This window comes from Montipora foliosa, chromosome 2 (genome assembly GCF_036669935.1).
Source record: "Montipora foliosa isolate CH-2021 chromosome 2, ASM3666993v2, whole genome shotgun sequence".
Lineage (NCBI taxonomy): Eukaryota > Metazoa > Cnidaria > Anthozoa > Scleractinia > Acroporidae > Montipora > Montipora foliosa.
The window spans coordinates 53,352,022-53,374,306 of NC_090870.1; the positions used below are offsets into that span (position 1 = coordinate 53,352,022).

The following is a 22,285-nucleotide window of genomic DNA, read 5'->3' on the forward strand; positions in this document are numbered from 1 at the left end:
AATTTTAGCGAGCGACGACATAAGAGAACATATGGCCGAAGCTAAAAATGGGCCTGATCGCAGGTTAGATGCGTGCAGGCTCTCCTTCTTGCCTGCCTGCTTGCAATGCTATTGTAAAAAATATAAACACCTTACATGTAAGGTACATGTACAACAAAAAAGTTAAAATCGCAGCATCCACCCTTAACGGAAGAGTTCGGGAGAGTTCGGTTTGCCACCAGCATGAACCCATTTTTTTGAATCGAGAATTCTTTGGTTTTACTTTCATTTTAAATTCGAATTCGAGGCCTGTCTTTCCTTGTACAGTTATAAAATGCTGCGAATTTTGCAGTCGTTTCGCTAACGATGCGGGAATCAGTTAATTCAATGACTATTATCCCGTACTTCTTAAAAGATTGAAATCCTTGAACCTGTCTCTTTATCTACATATGAAGACAATTATATAAGTTATTTTCGATACAAAAGATTAAAGGTTCATTGGAAGCGCCCAAGCTCTTGCATTAGCCAGGGATCGATGGGTCGCCCGAGTAAATCTTCATACGGTTCTGTAGTGCGCACACTGTGGACAAGTTATATACAAATTCTGAAGCCCAGTTCAGACGTCGTGCTTCTGCCGTGCCGAACTTAATTGCAATTTGGTTCGACTGTAGCACGATAGGGAAACAACTCTGATTCAGACGCCGTGCCAAAGTCGAACCAAATTCAGGCTTTACTGATGCCTCGTAACAATTCTTCTCCTAACTCCCCGTGGGAACTCAATCTCGCCAAATACATTAATATAATTTATGAATTTTGTTTGGCGCGACACAAGCACGAGGTTTGAATCAATGCCGTGCCAAAGTCGTGTAGCACGGCAGAGCTTGTCGAACATAATTGCTTGCCGAACTTAATTCAAAAGTTTGATTCAGACGCCGTGCTTCTGCCGTGCTTTTGTCGAACTTAATTCCTGAATTTAGTTCGACACGGCTGAAGCACGGCGTCTGAACTGGGCCTGAGACACAAAACTGATAAATTACAGATTGTGTACTGCAGAGAAGGAGCTAGTTAAAGAGAAGATGTGTTTGAAAATGATCTATTTTTTACTGTGGCCCGGAATGGGCATGATACTTTTTTGCATCCGCCATGACTTTCAGCGTTGAGAATGGGAAGCTATAGGAAAAAGTATAGTGTATGGTTTAATATCTTACTTGTCAATACTTCCCACTCTTGTTATCTACGAGTTTTATAGCATACTGTTTATATGGTAAAAAGCTGAGTTTTTTGAAGACGACTGCACTAGCCACCCCATCATATTCAGCTAAAAAACCAGAACGAATACAATTCTTGTTGATTCAAAATATGCCCACATTCCAGCTGGCCTTGAATATGGTCATTTATGATAATAACCAGACAACGACAAATAAGAATATGCGCCAAGGATCAACTTACATGCTTACTAGTAACAACGTACATATACCGAAGTGTGTGCGATGGAGGTGTTCCGGTTGTGTGTCGTTTCCTCGCTTGCCCTCGGATTGTTGATTTCGGCAGGTTCGTATATAAACTATGCCTCATGACTTGTTTCATAACAACAGTTTCTCTCTTAAGTCAAATTCTGCACGAAAAAGACCCCAAATGTAGGTGTATCACAACAGGATCACTCAACTTAAGCGAGGCAGTTGATTTTCCGAGAACTCAGTCAAATTCAGCTGCGTGACCAAGTTCGGTTTCCCACCAGCATGAATCCATTTTTTTGAATCGAGAATTCTTTGGTTTTACTTTCATTTTAAATTCGAATTTGAAGCCTGTCTTTCCTTGTTATAAAATGCTGCGAAGTTTGCAGTCGTTTTGCTAACGATGCGGGAATCAGTTAATTCAATGACTATTATCCCGTACTTCTTGGAAGATTGAAATCCATGAACCTGTCTCTTTATCTACATATGAAAAAAATTATATAAGTTATTTTCGATACAAAAGATTAAAGGTTCATTGGAAGCGCCCAAGCTCTTGCATTAGCCAGGGATCGATGGGTCGCCCCAGTAAATCTTCATACGGTTCTGTAGTGCGCACACTGTGGACAAGTTATATACAAATTCTGAGACACCAAACTGCGTTCGCAGGCTAGTTAAAGAGAAGATATGTTTGAAAATGATCTGTTTTTTACTGTGGCCCGGAATGGACATGATACTTTTTTGCATCCGCCATGACTTTCAGCGTTGAGAATGGGAAGCTATAGGAAAAATTATAGTGTCTGGTGTAATATCTTAGTTGTCAATACTTCTTACTCTTGTTATCTAAGAGTTTTATAGCATACTGTTTATATGGTGAAAAGCTGAGTTTTTTCGAGGCGACTAGACTAGCCACCCCGTCATATTCAGCTAAACAACCAGAACGAATACAATTCTTGTTGATTCAAAATATGCCCAAATTCCAGCTGGCCTTGAATATGGTCATTTATGATAATAACCAGACAACGACAAATAAGAATATTCGCCAAGGATCAACTTACATGCTTACCAGAAACAACGTACAGATACCGAAGTGTGTGCGATGGAGGTGTTCCGGTTGTGTGTCGTTTCCTCGCTTGCCCTCGGATTGTTGATTTCGACAGGTTCGTATATAAACTATGCCTCATGACTTGTTTCATAACAACAGTTTCTCTCTTAAGTCAAATTCTGCACGAAAAAGACCCCAAATGTAGGTGTATCACAAAAGGATCACTCAACTTAAGCGAGGCAGTTGATTTTCCGAGAACTCCGTCAAATTCAGCTGCGTGACCGAGTTCGGTTTGCCACCAGCATGAACCCATTTTTTTGAATCCAGAACTCTTTGGTTTTACTTTCATTTTAAATTCGAATTCGAAGCCTGTCTTTCCTTGTCATAAAATGCTGCGAATTTTGCAGTCGTTCGCTAACGATGCGGGAATCAGTTAATTCAATGACTATTATCCCGTACTTCTTGGAAGATTGAAATCCATGAACCTGTCTCTTTATCTACATATGAAAAAAATTATATAAGTTATTTTCGATACAAAAGATTAAAGGTTCATTGGAAGCGCCCAAGCTCTTGCATTAGCCAGGGATCGATGGGTCGCCCGAGTAAATCTTCATACGGTGCTGTAGTGCCCACACTGTGGACAAGTTATATACGAATTCGGAGACACCAAACTGATAAATTACAGATTGTGTACTGCAGAGAAGGGGCTAGTTAAAGAGAAGATATGTTTGAAAATGATCTGTTTTTTACTGTGGTCCGGAATGGACATGATACTTTTTTGCATCCGCCATGACTTTCAGCGTTGAGAATGGGAAGCTATAGGAAAAATTATAGTGTATGATATAATATCTTAGTTGTCAATACTTCCCACTCTTGTTATCTAAGAGTTTTATAGCATACTGTTTATATGGTAAAAAGCTGAGTTTTATAAGTCGACTGCACTAGCCACCCCATCATATTCAGCTAAACAACCAGAACGAATACAATACTTATTGATTCAAAATATGCGCACATTCCAGCTGGCCTTGAATATGGTAATTTTTTATAATAACCAGACAACGACAATAAGAATATGCGCCAAGGATCAACTTACATGCTTACTAGTAACAACGTACATATACCGAAGTGTGTGCGATGGAGGTGTTCCGGTTGTGTGTCGTTTCCTCGCTTGCCCTCGGATTGTTGATTTCGACAGGTTCGTATATAAACTATGCCTCATGACTTGTTTCATAACAACAGTTTCTCTCTTAAGTCAAATTCTGCACGAAAAAGACCCCAAATGTACCTGTATCACAACAGAATCACTCAACTTAAGCGAGGCAGTTGATTTTCCGAGAACTCAGTCAAATTCAGCTGCGTGACCGAGTTCGGTTTGCCACCAGCATGAACCCCTTTTTTTGAATCGAGAACTCTTTGGTTTTACTTTCATTTTAAATTCGAATTCGAAGCCCGTTGTCCCTTGTTATAAAATGCTGCAAATTTTGCAGTCGTTCGCTAACGATGCGGGAATCAGTTTATTCAATGACTATTATCCCGTACTTCTTGGAAGATTGAATTCCATGATCTTGTCTCTTTATCTACATATATGATGGGGTGGCTAGTGCAGTCGACTCCAAAAAACTCAACTTTACACCATATAAACAGTATGCTATAAAACTCGTAGATAACAAGAGTGGGAAGTATTGACAACTAAGATACAAACGATACTTTTTCCTATAGCTTCCCATTCTCAACGCTAAAATTCATGGCGGATGCAAAAAAAGAATCATGTCCATTCCGGGCCACAGTAAAAAACAGATCATTTTCAAACATATCTTCTTTATCTACATATGAAAAAAATTATATAAGTTATTTTCGATACAAAAGATTAAAGGTTCATTGGAAGCGCCCAAGCTCTTGCATTAGCCAGGGATCGATGGGTCGCCCGAGTAAATCTTCATACGGTTCTGTAGTGCGCACACTGTAGAGAAGTTATATACAAATTCTGAGACACCAAACTGATAAATTACAGATTGTGTACTGCAGAGAAGGGGCTAGTTAAAGAGAAGATATGTTTGAAAATGATCTGTTTTTTACTGTGGCCCGGAATGGACATGATTCTTTTTTTGCATCCGCCATGAATTTTAGCGTTGAGAATGGGAAGCTATAGGAAAAAGTATCGTTTGTATCTTAGTTGTCAATACTTCCCACTCTTGTTATCTACGAGTTTTATAGCATACTGTTTATATGGTGTAAAGTTGAGTTTTTTGGAGTCGACTGCACTAGCCACCCCATCATATTCAGCTAAACAACCAGAACGAATACAATTCTTGTTGATTCAAAATATGCCCACATTCCAGCTGGCCTTGATTATGGTTATTTATGATAATAACCAGACAACGACAAATAAGAATATGCGCCAAGGATCAACTTACATGCTTACCAGAAACAACGTACATATACCGAAGTGTGTGCGATGGAGGTGTTCCGGTTGTGTGTCGTTTCCTCGCTTGCCCTCGGATTGTTGATTTCGACAGGTTCGTATATAAACTATGCCTCATGACTTGTTTCATAACAACAGTTTCTCTCTTAAGTCAAATTCTGCACGAAAAAGACCCCAAATGTACCTGTATCATAACAGGATCACTCAACTTAAGCGAGGCAGTTGATTTTCCGAGAACTCAGTCAAATTCAGCTGCATGACCGAGTTCGGTTTGCCACCAGCATGAACCCCTTTTTTTGAATCGAGAACTCTTTGGTTTTACTTTCATTTTAAATTCGAATTCGAAGCCTGTCTTTCCTTAGTATAAAATGCTGCAAATTTTGCAGTCGTTCGCTAACGATGCGGGAATCAGTTAATTCAATGACTATTATCCGGTACTTCTTGGAAGATTGAAATCCATGAACCTGTCTCTTTATCTACATTTGAAAAAAATTATATAAGTTATTTTCGATACAAAAGATTAAAGGTTCATTGGAAGCGCCCAAGCTCTTGCATTAGCCAGGGATCGATGGGTCGCCCGAGTAAATCTTTATACGGTTCTGTAGTGCGCACACTGTGGACAAGTTATATACGAATTCGGAGACACCAAACTGATAAATTACAGATTGTGTACTGCAGAGAAGGGGCTAGTTAAAGAGAAGATATGTTTGAAAATGATCTGTTTTTTACTGTGGTCCGGAATGGACATGATACTTTTTTGCATCCGCCATGACTTTCAGCGTTGAGAATGGGAAGCTATAGGAAAAATTATAGTGTATGGTGTAATATCTTAGTTGTCAATACTTCCCACTCTTGTTATCTAAGAGTTTTATAGCATACTGTTTTTATGGTGAAAAGCTGAGTTTTTTCGAGGCGACTGCAGTAGCCACCCCATCATATTCAGCTAAACAACCAGAACGAATACAATTCTTGTTGATTCAAAATATGCCCACATTCCAGCTGGCCTTGAATATGGTCATTTATGATAATAACCAGACAACGACAAATAAGAATATGCGCCAAGGATCAACTTACATGCTTACCAGAAACAACGTACATATACCGAAGTGTGTGCGATGGAGGTGTTCCGGTTGTGTGTCGTTTCCTCGCTTGCCCTCGGATTGTTGATTTCGACAGGTTCGTATATAAACTACGCCTCATGACTTGTTTCATAACAACAGTTTCTCTCTTAAGTCAAATTCTGCACGAAAAAGACCCCAAATGTACCTGTATCACAACAGGATCACTCAACTTAAGCGAGGCAGTTGATTTTCCGAGAAATCAGTCAAATTCAGCTGCGTGACCGAGTTCGGTTTGCCACCAGCATGAACCCATTTTTTTGAATCCAGAACTCTTTGGTTTTACTTTCGTTTTAAATTCGAATTCGAAGGCTGTCTTTCCTTGTTATAAAATGCTGCGAATTTTGCAGTCGTTCGCTAACGATGCGGGAATCAGTTAATTCAATGAGTATTATCCCGTACTTCTTGGAAGATTGAAATCCATGATCTTGTCTCTTTATCTACATATGAAAAAAATTATATAAGTTATTTTCGATACAAAAGATTAAAGGTTCATTGGAAGCGCCCAAGCTCTTGCATTAGCCAGGGATCGATGGGTCGCCCGAGTAAATCTTCATACGGTTCTGTAGTGCGCACTCTGTGGACAAGTTATATACAAATTCTGAGACACCAAACTGATAAATTACAGATTGTGTACTGCAGAGAAGGGGCTAGTTAAAGAGAAGATATGTTTGAAAATGATCTGTTTTTTACTGTGGCCCGGAATGGACATGATTCTTTTTTTGCATCCGCCATGAATTTTAGCGTTGAGAATGGGAAGCTATAGGAAAAAGTATCGTTTGTATCTTAGTTGTCAATACTTCCCACTCTTGTTATCTACGAGTTTTATAGCATACTGTTTATATGGTGTAAAGTTGAGTTTTTTGGAGTCGACTGCACTAGCCACCCCATCATATTCAGCTAAACAACCAGAACGAATGCAATTCTTGTTGATTCAAAATATGCCCACATTCCAGCTGGCCTTGATTATGGTTATTTATGATAATAACCAGACAACGACAAATAAGAATATGCGCCAAGGATCAACTTACATGCTTACCAGAAACAACGTACATATACCGAAGTGTGTGCGATGGAGGTGTTCCGGTTGTGTGTCGTTTCCTCGCTTGTCCTCGGATTGTTGATTTCGACAGGTTCGTATATAAACTATGCCTCATGACTTGTTTCATAACAACAGTTTCTCTCTTAAGTCAAATTCTGCACGAAAAAGACCCCAAATGTACCTGTATCATAACAGGATCACTCAACTTAAGCGAGGCAGTTGATTTTCCGAGAACTCAGTCAAATTCAGCTGCATGACCGAGTTCGGTTTGCCACCAGCATGAACCCTTTTTTTGAATCGAGAACTCTTTGGTTTTACTTTCATTTTAAATTCGAATTCGAAGCCTGTCTTTCCTTAGTATAAAATGCTGCAAATTTTGCAGTCGTTCGCTAACGATGCGGGAATCAGTTAATTCAATGACTATTATCCCGTACTTCTTGGAAGATTGAAATCCATGAACCTGTCTCTTTATCTACATTTGAAAAAAATTATATAAGTTATTTTCGATACAAAAGATTAAAGGTTCATTGGAAGCGCCCAAGCTCTTGCATTAGCCAGGGATCGATGGGTCGCCCGAGTAAATCTTTATACGGTTCTGTAGTGCGCACACTGTGGACAAGTTATATACGAATTCGGAGACACCAAACTGATAAATTACAGATTGTGTACTGCAGAGAAGGGGCTAGTTAAAGAGAAGATATGTTTGAAAATGATCTGTTTTTTACTGTGGTCCGGAATGGACATGATACTTTTTTGCATCCGCCATGACTTTCAGCGTTGAGAATGGGAAGCTATAGGAAAAATTATAGTGTATGGTGTAATATCTTAGTTGTCAATACTTCCCACTCTTGTTATCTAAGAGTTTTATAGCATACTGTTTTTATGGTGAAAAGCTGAGTTTTTTCGAGGCGACTGCAGTAGCCACCCCATCATATTCAGCTAAACAACCAGAACGAATACAATTCTTGTTGATTTAAAATATGCCCACATTCCAGCTGGCCTTGAATATGGTCATTTATGATAATAACCAGACAACGACAAATAAGAATATGCGCCAAGGATCAACTTACATGCTTACCAGAAACAACGTACATATACCGAAGTGTGTGCGATGGAGGTGTTCCGGTTGTTTGTCGTTTCCTCGCTTGCCCTCGGATTGTTGATTTCGACAGGTTGGTATAGAAACTATGCCTTATGACTTGTTTCATAACAACAGTTTCTCTCTTAAGTCAAATTCTGCACGAAAAAGACCCCAAATGTACCTGTATCACAACAGAATCACTCAACTTAAACGAGGCAGTTGATTTTCCGAGAACTCAGTCAAATTCAGCTGCATGACCGAGTTCGGTTTGCCACCAGCATGAACCCATTTTTTTGAATCCAGAACTCTTTGGTTTTACTTTCATTTTAAATTCGAATTCGAAGGCTGTCTTTCCTTGTTATAAAATGCTGCGAATTTTGCAGTCGTTCGCTAACGATGCGGGAATCAGTTAATTCAATGACTATTATCCCGTACTTCTTGGAAGATTGAAATCCATGAACCTGTCTCTTTATCTACATATGAAAAAAATTATATAAGTTATTTTCGATACAAAAGATTAAAGGTTCATTGGAAGCGCCCAAGCTCTTGCATTAGCCAGGGATCGATGGGTCGCCCGAGTAAATCTTCATACGGTGCTGTAGTGCCCACACTGTGGACAAGTTATATACGAATTCGGAGACACCAAACTGATAAATTACAGATTGTGTACTGCAGAGAAGGGGCTAGTTAAAGAGAAGATATGTTTGAAAATGATCTGTTTTTTACTGTGGTCCGGAAGGGACATGATACTTTTTTGCATCCGCCATGACTTTTAGCGTTGAGAATGGGAAGCTATAGGAAAAATTATAGTGTATGATATAATATCTTAGTTGTCAATACTTCCCACTCTTGTTATCTAAGAGTTTTATAGCATACTGTTTATATGGTAAAAAGCTGAGTTTTATAAGTCGACTGCACTAGCCACCCCATCATATTCAGCTAAACAACCAGAACGAATACCATTCTTGTTGATTCAAAATATGCGCACATTCCAGCTGGCCTTAAATATGGTAATTTTTTATAATAACGAGACAACGGCAAATAAGAATATGCGCCAAGGATCAACTTACGTGCTTACTAGTAACAACGTACATATACCGAAGTGTGTGCGATGGAGGTGTTCCGGTTGTGTGTCGTTTCCTCGCTTGCCCTCGGATTGTTGATTTCGACAGGTTCGTATATAAACTATGCCTCATGACTTGTTTCATAACAACAGTTTCTCTCTTAAGTCAAATTCTGCACGAAAAAGACCCCAAATGTACCTGTATCACAACAGGATCACTCAACTTGAGCGAGGCAGTTGATTTTCCGAGAACTCAGTCAAATTCAGCTGCGTGACCGAGTTCGGTTTGCCACCAGCATGAACCCATTTTTTTGAATGGAGAATTCTTTGGTTTTACTTTCATTTTAAATTCGAATTTGAAGCCCGTCGTTCCTTGTTATAAAATGCTGCGAAGTTTGCAGTCGTTCGCTAACGATGCGGGAATCAGTTAATTCAATGACTATTATCCCGTACTTCTTGGAAGATTGAAATCCATGATCTTGTCTCTTTATCTACATATGAAAAAAAATTATATAAGTTATTTTCGATACAAAAGATTAAAGGTTCATTGGAAGCGCCCAAGCTCTTGCATTAGCCAGGGATCGATGGGTCGCCCGAGTAAATCTTCATACGGTTCTGTAGTGCGCACACTGTGGACAAGTTATATACAAATTCTGAGACACCAAACTGATAAATTACAGATTGTGTACTGCAGAGAAAGGGCTAGTTAAAGAGAAGATATGTTTGAAAATGATCTGTTTTTTACTGTGGCCCGGAATGGACATGATTCTTTTTTTGCATCCGCCATAACTTTTAGCGTTGAGAATGGGAAGCTATAGGAAAAAGTATCGTTTGTATCTTAGTTGTCAATACTTCCCACTCTTGTTATCTACGAGTTTTATAGCATACTGTTTATATGGTGTAAAGTTGAGTTTTTTGGAGTCGACTGCACTAGCCACCCCATTATATTCAGCTAAACAACCAGAACGAATACAATTCTTGTTGATTCAAAATATGCCCACATTCCAGCTGGCCTTGATTATGGTTATTTATGATAATAACCAGTCAACGACAAATAAGAATATGCGCCAAGGATCAACTTACATGCTTACCAGAAACAACGTACATATACCGAAGTGTGTGCGATGGAGGTGTTCCGGTTGTGTGTCGTTTCCTCGCTTGCCCTCGGATTGTTGATTTCGACAGGTTCGTATATAAACTATGCCTCATGACTTGTTTCATAACAACAGTTTCTCTCTTAAGTCAAATTCTGCACGAAAAAGACCCCAAATGTATGTGTATCATAACAGGATCACTCAACTTAAGCGAGGCAGTTGATTTTCCGAGAACTCAGTCAAATTCAGCTGCGTGACCGAGTTCGGTTTGCCACCAGCATGAACCCATTTTTTTGAATCCAGAACTCTTTGGTTTTACTTTCATTTTAAATTCGAATTCGAAGCCTGTCTTTCCTTAGTATAAAATGCTGCAAATTTTGCAGTCGTTCGCTAACGATGCGGGAATCAGTTAATTCAATGACTATTATCCGGTACTTCTTGGAAGATTGAAATCCATGAACCTGTCTCGTTATCTACATATGAAAAAAATTATATAAGTTATTTTCGATACAAAAGATTAAAGGTTCATTGGAAGCGCCCAAGCTCTTGCATTAGCCAGGGATCGATGGGTCGCCCGAGTAAATCTTCATACGGTTCTGTAGTGCGCACACTCTGGACAAGTTATATACAAATTCTGAGACACCAAACTGATAAATTACAGATTGCGTACTGCAGAGAAGGGGCTAGTTAAAGAGAAGATATGTTTGAAAATGATCTGTTTTTTACTGTGGCCCGGAATGGACATGATACTTTTTTGCATCCGCCATGACTTTCAGCGTTGAGAATGGGAATCTATAGGAAAAAGTATAGTGTATGGTTTAATATCTTAATTGTCAATACTTCCCACTCTTGTTATCTAAGAGTTTTATAGCGTACTGTTTATATTGTGAAAATCTGAGTTTTTTAAGTCGACTGCACTAGCCACTCCATCATATTTAGCTAAACAACCAGAGCGAATACAATTCTTGTTGATTCAAAAAATGCCCACATTCCAGCTGGCCTTGAGTATGGTAATTTATTATAATAACCAGACAACGACACATAAGAATATGCGCCAAGGATCAACTTACATGCTTACTAGTAACAACGTACATATACCGAAGTGTGTGCGATGGAGGTGTTCCGGTTGTGTGTCGTTTCCTCGCTTGCCCTCGGATTGTTGATTTCGACAGGTTCGTATATAAACTATGCCTCATGACTTGTTTCATAACAACAGTTTCTCTCTTAAGTCAAATTCTGCACGAAAAAGACCCCAAATGTAGGTGTATCACAACAGGATCACTCAACTTAAGCGAGGCAGTTGATTTTCCGAGAACTCAGTCAAATTCAGCTGCGTGAGCGAGTTCGGTTTGCCACCAGCATGAACCCATTTTTTTGAATGGAGAATTCTTTGGTTTTACTTTCATTTTAAATTCGAATTTGAAGCCTGTCTTTCATTGTACAGTTATAAAATGCTGCGAAGTTTGCAGTCGTTTCATTAACGATGCGGGAATCAGTTAATTCAATGACTATTATCCCGTACTTCTTGGAAGATTGAAATCCATGAACTTGTCTCTTTATCTACATATGAAAAAAATTATATAAGTTATTTTCGATACAAAAGATTAAGGTTCATTGGAAGCGCCCAAGCTCTTGCATTAGCCAGGGATTGATGGGTCGCCCGAGTAAATCTTCATACGGTTCTGTAGTGCGCACACTTGTAAAATCTCTCGCACAGGGAGGACAAGTTATATACAAATTCTGAGACACCAAACTGATAAATTACAGATTGTGTACTGCAGAGAAGGGGCTAGTTAAAGAGAAGATATGTTTGAAAATGATCTTTTTTTGCCCTAATAACTCATAATTGTAAACCATAATTAACGATTCCAAAAATTATCTCAAGCTTAAACAGCGTGATTTATTTATTCTCAGAAGCACCTTGCTGAGCAGTTCTGTCAATTTATTTGTCTGCATCAAACGCGATATGTTGAATTGCTCATAATTTAAATCTCTCGTCCAATCGCGTTACCAGTACTGCCACTTATTGTGTGACCTTCACCAGAAGCGTTTTTGCTATAAGACTGACTTGCTATCAAGCGTTCCTGGTGCCAACGGTACGAGAAACATGACTCCAAATTAGCAGTGACCATTTCGGGGAAGTTGACACGGACGAACAGAGTAAACATTACTCATGCATCTTTAAAATTGGTTTCAATTCACAGCCTTTGATTCAAAAACTGATCTTTTATATACTGTTAGTCGAGCTTTGAAAGACAAACCGGAATAATAACCTGAATCGCGGTTGCCATGTACACCGTTTGGTAAAAGCGCCCAATTTGAGGGCGACTCTTATTAAATCGGTGTAGCGTTTTATTCAAGGTGACTTTTTCCGGCTTTATTAAACCGTGATCGACCTTTCGGAGAATAAATAAGGCAATTCATAAGAAACCCCTTTTACTCTGCATACCGGTGATTGATCATGGGAGTCAATGAAGACGTGGTATCAATCATTGAAACAGATTGATCAAACAAAGATGGTTTCAATTGACCCTCTCGACTGTGAGAAAATACAGCGTCCCTTTACCCCTATCCCCCCCCCCCCCCCGCCCATCCCCCCTCCCATTCCGCGCTACAAAGGAAGGTACAGCACACAAAAACGTACTCAGCTCCTTCAACTAGACTCAGCTGATTTCATTAATAAGTACTTTCTTCAGCTTCAGGTATTAGCCCTGGTGTTGAACTTCATCTCGAATATGACAGTCCTCTCTACCCGACCGTGTACCACGTGATCGAAGGCACGGTAAATGGACTACAGGGAGTTTTCCATGACTCTGAAAGAGCTTTGCTTGAGAAGAACGACCGTTTTACTGTGGTCATAGACATCTACTCTCCAACATACTCGAGCCGTTGGAACTGGTACGAGTTCCCAGCAATATTTTGCTTCGGAGATGCAGCAACCAACTGCTTAAAATCTGCCATGAATGGATCTCAAACTTTCCGCGATCCGTATCTTCTAAGAGCCTCAAGCATTGAGAGACCCATCCCTTTTATGGTTCCTTTCGTGAATTTCACAAACATCACCTTACCGAATGGAAAATTAGTACCGGAATCAGGACTTGTACATCCAGAATTCAGCTCGCGGAATTTCACGTTTCACGGCGCCTCATACGATACTACCACTGGAGTTCTGGTGGGGTTTTCCGCTTCTTCTTCACAAAATGTGGGAAAATTGGCGAACATGAAGTTTGCTAGGAAGCGCAATAATCTATTTCCGCAACCTTTGACGGACTGCTATTTTGTAGAATGGGCTCCAGATGGCTGTTTGCCGGGTCTGAACATTCTAATGAAAGGATGGGACATGAAACACTTAAAAATGGCCAATCCTCGATGGTTGAAATTTGAGAAGTTTCCAGTAAACAGGGATCAACGTTTTATGGAGACTATTGATATTTTTGAGGACGGTCTAAAGAGTTTTGTTGTTCCCAGAGGGGTGTCAATTGATACCGTGGCAATTGCGTCCGTCCCATTCTCCCAAGTGTTCAAAAGTGTTAAAGAAACCGTCAAGGCAGAACTTCAGTCTTATGGCATCAAATACACAGGGTCATTTCAGGCGTCTGCAAAGTACGACAGTTACAGTAAACTGTACTCTGCACGTTCCCACTCATCTGCAATATCTGGAATGGAGTACAAAATATTCCAAGTTCGGTTTCGCAACAGTTTCAATTTCAAAGCAAGCCAGAACTGGGATGATACATTTGAAAAGGAGTTTTTGGAACTCTTGAAAAGTCAGAATGATGCAAAAGCAATGGATTTTTTCAAGGAATATGGGACCCACTATGTCCGTGAAGCCGAAATGGGAGGTCGTAAGGAGTCCCTTCTAAGCGTGTCGTATTGTGAGCTTACTAAAACTGAACAAAAGAAAGCAGCTTTCGAGGCTAAGATTTTGAGTGTTTCAGCATCTGCTCATTATGAGCAGAACCTGAGCGAATCTGATCGTGAAGCGATCATTTCGGGTCCATTCACAACCTGTCGAGGAGGCAATTCTCTGAATCCCGCTGTGTGTGCCAATGATTCTCTGTGGCGCCTGACTGTTCTGCAGAAGCCGTACCCAACGACGTTGGTCTTAGAGCCATTCTATAAATTGACTAGCAACTCGTCGATGCAGAAATGGCTTCAGGGTAAGTACAAGGAGTACTTGGTCCTAGATCTGGAAGAACTGAAGGAGGACTTAAACAAAGAAGCAGACTGCACTGCTAGCGAAGGTATTCACCATGTTAACGTTAGCATGTTTCTCTTCTCTGGCTCACTGGTGTTCTCGTGGCTGCTACACATGTTGGCTCTGACTTCGGACTTCGTTTAAAAGTCATTTGAAACTTACGGGTGAGACAAGTAACGGTTAAAACTCAAACTTAAAAAATGAAACGTCGAACAGCTCAAAGGTAATGAGCAGTTTTATAATAATTTTAAATAGCACCTAGAATGAGATAATATGCTGTCCGTCAATGCCGTGCGGGGATCCATTAAGCAACCAAAGGGCCGAAAAATCTGTCTTAATATTGCCTCCTTTGCGCGGTTTTAGAATGGCATCACTCAATATTAAATCAATTAACTACACATATAGACGAATTAAGAATCCTATTAGCAAACAATGATATCGATATTGTTTCCATAAATGAAACGAAACTGAACGAGAGTATTCGAGATCATGATGTTCATATTCCGGGATACGAAATAATTCGCCGCGATAGACTTACAAAATGCGGCGGAGGGGTATGCTTCTATGTAAAAAATTCAATCAATTTTACAGTACGAAATGACCTACATATGGATGCATTGGAAATCCATAAGCCAAATTCAAAATCTTTTGTGATTGTTACTTGGTACAGACCACCTGAATCTCCCATTGGCATTTTTTCTCCATTTGAATCCCTAATCGGGAAATTGGATAGTGAAAATGTAGAATTTTTTGTACTGGGAGACATGAACTGTGACATGATCACTACTCGATATGATAATGACACATCCAAATTAAGTAGTATTGCTGATGTCTACGGACTCGAGCAGCTCATCTCTGAACCGACGAGGATAACACCCACCTCATCAACTCTAATTGATTTAATTTATACCAACTGCTCGGATAAGATTGCTTGTTCGGGAGTTTGTCATATCGGGATAAGTGATCATAGCATGGTGTATGTGTATAGAAAACTTGCTCTGAACGGGATGTCTAATGGACATAATTCTATTACATATAGAAATTTCCGAAATTTCGATCGCCAAAATTTTCGTTATGATATTCTATCTCAATCTTGGGATAATGTATACGAGTCTTCCAACCCAAACGTGATGTGGCAGCAATGGAAAAGTACATTTCTGGCTATCGCTGGCAAACATGCCCCACTGAAAACGATGCGCGTTCGTTCAAGGAGTTCTCCGTGGATTGCCTCTGAATTGAAAGACCTTATGCATAATAGAGACATTAAAAATCAAAGCTAGCAAGACAAATGATCCTAACGATAGGGCATCATTTAAGAAACAAAGAAATATAGTCAATAAGCAAATACGCTCAGCTAAGCAAGTTTATTACCAAAATAGTTTTAATAAGCACACCAGCGACTCCCGAAAGACCTGGCAGACTATAAACGAGTTAACTTCTCGAAAATCTGGGAAAACGTTAGTGGCGTCACTAAAAGTGAACGGATTAACGATAACTAATCCGTTGGAGCTATCAAATGAATTCAATAACCACTTTGCTAACATTGGTCCAAAACTTGCCAGTGAAATAAATTGTGATAATGGTAGCTATCAAAGATATCTTACTGTTACAGATAAACGGTTTAAGCTCCAACCCACCAATCCAAATAAAGTATTTTCACTTTTAAATAAACTGGACGAGTCAAAAGCAACGAGCCTTGACAAAATATCTGCTAGGTTTGTCAGGGAATGTGCTGACCTTATTTGTATGCCGATATGTGATATTTTCAATCAATCCATTAGTCAAGGGACGTTTCGAAGATGACTGGAAATATGCAAGGGTTACCCCTCTTTATAAACAGGGTGACCGCGGTGGTGTTGATAACGGGAAAATCAATGGAGTCATTTTTCTAGATTTGAAAAAAGCTTTTGACACTGTTGATCATCAGATCCTTCTATGGAAACTAAACTATTATGGTATACATGGCAAATCTTTCAAATGGTTTCAGTCATACTTAGAAAACCGCACACAAAAATGCTCTGTGAACGGGTCGCTATCCAACAGCTGCACATTGACATGCGGCTTCCCTCAAGGGACCATCCTCGGTCCATTATTGTTCTTATTATATATCAACGATCTTCCAAATTGCTTATCAAATTGTAAACCGAGAATGTACGCTGACGACACGCACCTTACATACGCGGGCAGCAATCTTGAGAATGTTCAGTTTTGTCTAAATGAAGACCTAGGAAACGTTTTCAACTGGCTACAAGCGAACAAACATTGAACATGACCAAAACCGAATTCATGCTAATAGGGTCGAGGCAGAGACTGAATACTCTCACAGCTTCACCAACAATTACAATGAACAATACTCAAGTGAGCCAGGTTACAGCTACAAAATCGCTTGGTATAATAATAGACGATAAACTCGATTGGCATAGTCACATCGAAAAATTAACTAAAAAGATCGCCTCTGGTATCGGGGCCCTAAAGCGAATTAGGCACCTGATCCCAGCATCAACCTTACCTCTCATTTACCAAGCTTTAGTAAAACCTCACTTTGATTACTGTGACATTGTGTGGGGTAGGTAACTGTGGGAAAACGCTACGAGACAAACTGCAGAAATTGCAGAATAGAGCAGCCCGTGGGGAGTGTTGACATTCTCGAACTATGATGCTGATGCAACTGAGCTACTCGAGTTTGTAGGGTGGAAAAATCTTGCACGCCAGCAGGAAATTCATAAAGCCACTATGGTGTTTAGATGTCTGCACGGGCTAGCTCCGGAGTATCTGTATTCAAAGTTTACGTGGCGTGACTCTGCTTATGTCCTCAGGGACTCTGAAAATAAGCTCAATGTTCCATTACCGCGCACTAATTATTACCGAAAAAGCTTTAGCTACAATGGCGCCACATTATGGAACAGTCTACCATGTGATACGGTCACCTCGCAGCTCTTACAAGGTCTCACCTGATTGGCGACCACCCTTGAGGTTTAACAAAAGAACAAATAACAGAAACAATGGACCCTAGGCCTAAAACAAAAGGGCCATTGTTTCTGTTACCCTAGGCCTAAAACAAAAGGGCCATTGTTTCTGTTATTTGTTCTTTTGTTAAACCTCAAGGGTGGTCTCCAATCAGGTGAGACCTTGTAGGAGCTGCGAGGCTACCCATGCGATAAAAGGAACACAGAGTCTCTGGGGGTATTTAAACGTAAGATTAATGACATTCATAAAGTCTAACGCACGGCATTCACGGAAAACAGCTTTTAGTTTATATTTTGAATTTTATATATTTTTAAATATTTTATATTTTAAATAGTTTGAATTTTAAATATTTTTTAGCGTATGTGATATGTATTTTTATGGGTTGATGAATTGATCGTGTTTAAATAAAGATTATCTATCTATCTATCTGTCTATCTATCTATCTATCTATCTATCTATCTATCTATCTATCTATCTACGGCAATGAACATGTACAAGTACAAGGAAGGATTACGTTTTTGCAAACGTTGGCCGTGTAGCACTTATATTTGAACAGCTCTAGACTTAACTGAATAGAGCGTAATGCGAAGTGCTAGTTTTCTACCCCGAAGGTCGTGGGTTCAATTCCCACCCTGGTCGGAGTTTTTCTCTGCCCTTGTGTGGGCCCATTTCCATCAGTAGACAACTAGCACTTCGCACTTACTGAAACTTGCTAAAGTCATCCCAATTTACAAAAGTAATGATGAATCTGACCCATCTAACTATAGACCCATATCACTGCTTTCAGTCTTCGACCGGATCTTCGAAAAATGATGTATAATCGGTTGAAAGCATTTCTTGAAAAGTTCGGTATTCTCCATGAGTCACTGTGACAGTATGGTTTTCGTGAAAAGCGGTCTACGGAACATGCTATTTTGGAAATCATAAATGGAATTCAAACTGATATGGATAGAAAGTTGTACACCTGCGGAATATTTATTGATTTACAAAAGGCTTTTGACACAGTCGACCACACAATACTTTTAAAGACACTCGACCATTATGGTGTACGCGGAATTGTGAATGACTGGTTTACCTCCTATCTCACTGCTCGTAATATCTAAGAAAGCGACAGTATTATCTGGGGTTCCTCAAGGATCAGTCCTAGGGCCTCTGCTCTTCCTCGTGTATATAAATGATATTTGTAACAGCTGTAACCAAATGAAGTTCTATCTATTCGCAGACGATACGATTTTTTAACTAGTATATGCAGATAAAAACCTCAAATCCCTGGAATCTACAATAAATGATGAACTTTGTATAACTAAGCTTTACGACTGGCTAATAGCAAACACATTATCTCTAAACATTAAAAAATCTAATTACGTTATTTTTCGACCAAGACAAAAAAGGTCAAATATGAAGTTAACTTAAAAATATTCAATCATCACACCAACTCTTACAACTCTTAAAATAATACTTAATTTTATGCGTCAAACCACTGCTCGCCTCGAATAGCTGTAGCTAACTGCGAGTAATGGTACATCATATTTTTCAAATTCCAAACTTTGTAATATACTTGTAATAAACTTGCAGTAAATAAGCTTGAATAAACTTGAAACTTGAACTTGAAACTTGACACTATTACACTCCAATCAGTTAAGTCTGTTCAAATATAAGTGCTACACGGCCAACGTTTGCAAAAACGTAATCCTTCCTTGTACTTGTACATGTTCATTGCCTTGACTTTAACATCTTAAGTTCCCACGGCCTGCTCCCGTCTGACCTTATAGCTCAGTCAGTAGAGCAGCGGTGATCTAACCCGAAGGTCGTGGGCTCAATTCCCACCCTGGTCAGAGTTTTTCTCTGCCCTTGTGTGGGCCCATTTCCATCAGTAGGGCTAACGGTCACATGGTTCATATGGGGTAGAAAACTAGCACTTCGCATTACACTCTAATCACGTAAGTCTGTTCAAATATAAGTGCCACACGGCCAACGTTTGCAAAAACGTAATCCTTCCTTGTAAATATCCGACTGGTTTGCCTCTGGCCAGTTGGGATTTAGTCTTAATAGTTCTTGTTTTTGTTGATAGTTCGTTTCATTGGCCCTTCGTAAGTTTGTTTGTTTTTATATGTAAGTCATTACTTTTTATCTCAGTTAACGCTAAGCAATGACAAAATTGTGTGTATATACAACGGTTCGTTTTTAGTTCAACGATTTCACAGTTTTAATCCGTTTCAAAAGCTCTTCGAAGGTCTTACCGACATGTTCCTTACAAGTCTCTCGTCTCTTCCGTGGAAGCAACATCACCAGTCATTCATAGCTGAGAAGAGAAGGGGGCGAGCCTAGAAGGAAAGCCCAAAGCACATACCCGGACACTTACGAGTCTCCGAAACAGTGTTAACTCTCCCATGCGCTTGACTGACCATTCCTCCATGAAAGGTGGAAGTGCTAGCTCGTCATTTTAATCTCCCTAACCATTCCAAAAAACACATGGCTATCTGCGGCCTTTCCCTACATCTAGGTACGACGGAAAGCCGCAAGAATCTGGAACAAAAATTAATCATCCAAATCGGCACCCTTAATCCTCACGGTATTAACGAACGCTTTTCATTTAACTAATATAGTCCTATTTTTCACGTTGCCATGTTACCACCAATAGCGTAGCTCCTACTCTACTATAAAACTACACGTAACCCACAATTCCTCGATTCGCTCTGACGAAGGGCTAACGCTCGAAACGTCAGCTTTTAGAATCTCTGTACGGTGGCCAATTTACATTATCAACTCTGTTGATAAAACCCAATTTTTGTATACTAGCTATACTTAGCTTCTAGCCTCTAAGAAGTTTCAACATTCCATTGTTTGTTGTTTAACTGATTGTTTTAAGATATTTTTAGAGCTATGAATTATAACGTTTCTGCAATTAGTTACTGTTAATCTTGTATATTAGTAATGTTGTTGTGGAGAACCTCTCAAGTAGCAAAAGCTAATCATATCGTGTTTCCATGCTAAATAAAATATGTAACCAAGTATGTGAGTTTTGCTTTAACTTTTGCCGGACCGCTTAGACTGCTGGTAGAAGAGGAATCGCAACAAAGAAGGCGTTGTCACCACCTTGGTCAAGTGAGAGTAAAATGATCTAACCATCTTTCAATTCGATAGCGATAGCCTAAGGGACGCCTTCGCCGTTAATGAAACTTCAATACCCTTGATTCATTCATTATATACGGGAACATTAGAACCCACAAATGACCAGCTCCCAGCGTCAGTCGCTTCATGGATCAGTTGGTAAGAGCGTCGCACCCGTATCGCGAGGTCACGGGTTCAAACCCCGTTGAAGTCCTGACATTTTTAGGGCTTCTCAACGCAATTGCTAAAATTGCGTTCACAACTCAGTGCAAGGAGCATAACTTCACTTGATTTCAAGTTGGAATTGTTAGGCGTATGTATCCATTTCTTGCATGTATTTTTAATAATAATAATAATAATAATAATAATAATAATAATAATAATAATAATAATAATAATAATAATCTGAGTGCTAGGGTTACACTAGCGCTAGGGTAACCCTAGCTGCCTTGTAAACGCTCTGCTAGGGACAACCCGCCTAACCGAGACAACTTTTTAGCGGTTTCCATTTCTTTAAACGGGCTGACCATTGATCACGTCTTAGACAAGTTGCAGTCCCGTTTCCAATCCAGTAACGAGCATTCCTTTTCTCGCTTTTTTTGCTATTGGTTTGAGAAAGGGAGTTGCTGTACGGAACAAGAACTGAAATTAAACATTCCACCAAAGCCGTTACCCCCTTGACCATAAGGCTGTGTTCCTCCATAGATACTACTGTCTCCTTCTTTGCCGTTCTGCATATACAGTACAACATGTCGTCCATAAGGGTAATATTGGTGGTTCATCGGTAATTACATGATGTTATAAAATGGCACGACGCCGAAAATGCAGGGTCACGCGTACGGTTCCAGGAGCAAATGCAACCTAGTTCCCAGGGCTTTTCATTGCTCTTGGCGATGAAAAGCCCTGGAAACGAGGTTGGAGCAAATGGTATCACTTGACCTGTGTCTTCCCTTACATTGACCGCCACGATGGAAAACACAGTTGTACGGGTAGGTTGACACCTTGACTTCTTCTGTGATCATGTTCCCTGGCTGACCACGAGGAACGAGTATCGGAAGTAAGTTGGTTTGAGCATCTCTTATTACCTGAGATTCGATTACATCGGAATACACCTAGATGGTTTGAAAAACGTCTATGGAGAGCAATCCCCCCACCAACTCTTCTTTTCTGACAGGCGTTGTCGTTGTCCTCACAAGAAGGACGTTCTGATCTGGACAAGGTCTCCGATTTGGTACAGCTGAGAAATATAATATTATACTGATGGTTTAAGTACTCCAAGGGGCGAGCTAATCTCTTAGGTAGAATCACTTAACAGCCGGCCGGTATCCTCAACTCAAAGGCAATCTTATTGAATCGCACCTACGTTCGAGGCACTATTTTATGGCAGGATCACGCCAAGACCCTGTAGATTTTTAGACTTTTATCCGTACTAGCTGCTCGATAAGTCGTTGAACTAGTCGACTGAAAGAAAAATATTACACAAGTAGATTAATGTTTTGGAATGCCGAAGATAGGCTAAAAAGGAATGGAACTGATTTCGTGAATATATACTTACAATTTGTATCTTCTAATCTACACGATCTTATGGTTTGATTTCTTCTGTTGACTGTCTTTAACGTTCTTGATCGGAGGTAAGTAAAAAAGCGATTTGCGCGTTTGCAGTACAGTGTCGATTTATATATTTCTGAATTTCTAATTAGTTGTCACCTTTCAA

The 22,285-nt window shown here is 39.7% G+C and overlaps 1 protein-coding gene across 3 annotated transcripts; it reads left to right on the plus strand.

Annotated features, from left to right (window-relative positions):
• The first annotated feature begins 1,461 nt into the window (after window positions 1-1,461).
• LOC137993556 (uncharacterized) lies at window positions 1,462-17,884 on the plus strand. Of its 3 annotated transcripts, none has more exons than XM_068839483.1 (2): window positions 1,462-1,530; window positions 12,992-17,884. In XM_068839483.1, the coding sequence occupies exons 1-2, from the start codon at window positions 1,470-1,472 to the stop codon at window positions 14,635-14,637; spliced, it is 1,707 nt and encodes a 568-aa protein (XP_068695584.1). In that variant the 5' UTR covers window positions 1,462-1,469; the 3' UTR covers window positions 14,638-17,884. The 3 variants fall into 3 exon arrangements, with proteins under 3 accessions (XP_068695584.1, XP_068695583.1, XP_068695582.1); XM_068839482.1 differs by lacking the exon at window positions 1,462-1,530 and adding an exon at window positions 7,078-7,148; XM_068839481.1 differs by lacking the exon at window positions 1,462-1,530 and adding an exon at window positions 11,345-11,467.
• The last annotated feature ends 4,401 nt before the right edge of the window (window positions 17,885-22,285 follow it).

What these genes read in the sequence shown, in the direction of transcription:
- LOC137993556 (XM_068839483.1), top strand. Translation starts at nt 1,470, where the DNA reads ATGGAGGTGTTCCGGTTGTGTGTCGTTTCCTCGCTTGCCCTCGGATTG. An exon ending in CGGATTGTTGATTTCGGCAG is followed by an intron (nt 1,531 to 12,991) that starts GTTCGTATATAA and finishes TACTTTCTTCAG; the next exon opens with CTTCAGGTATTAGCCCTGGT.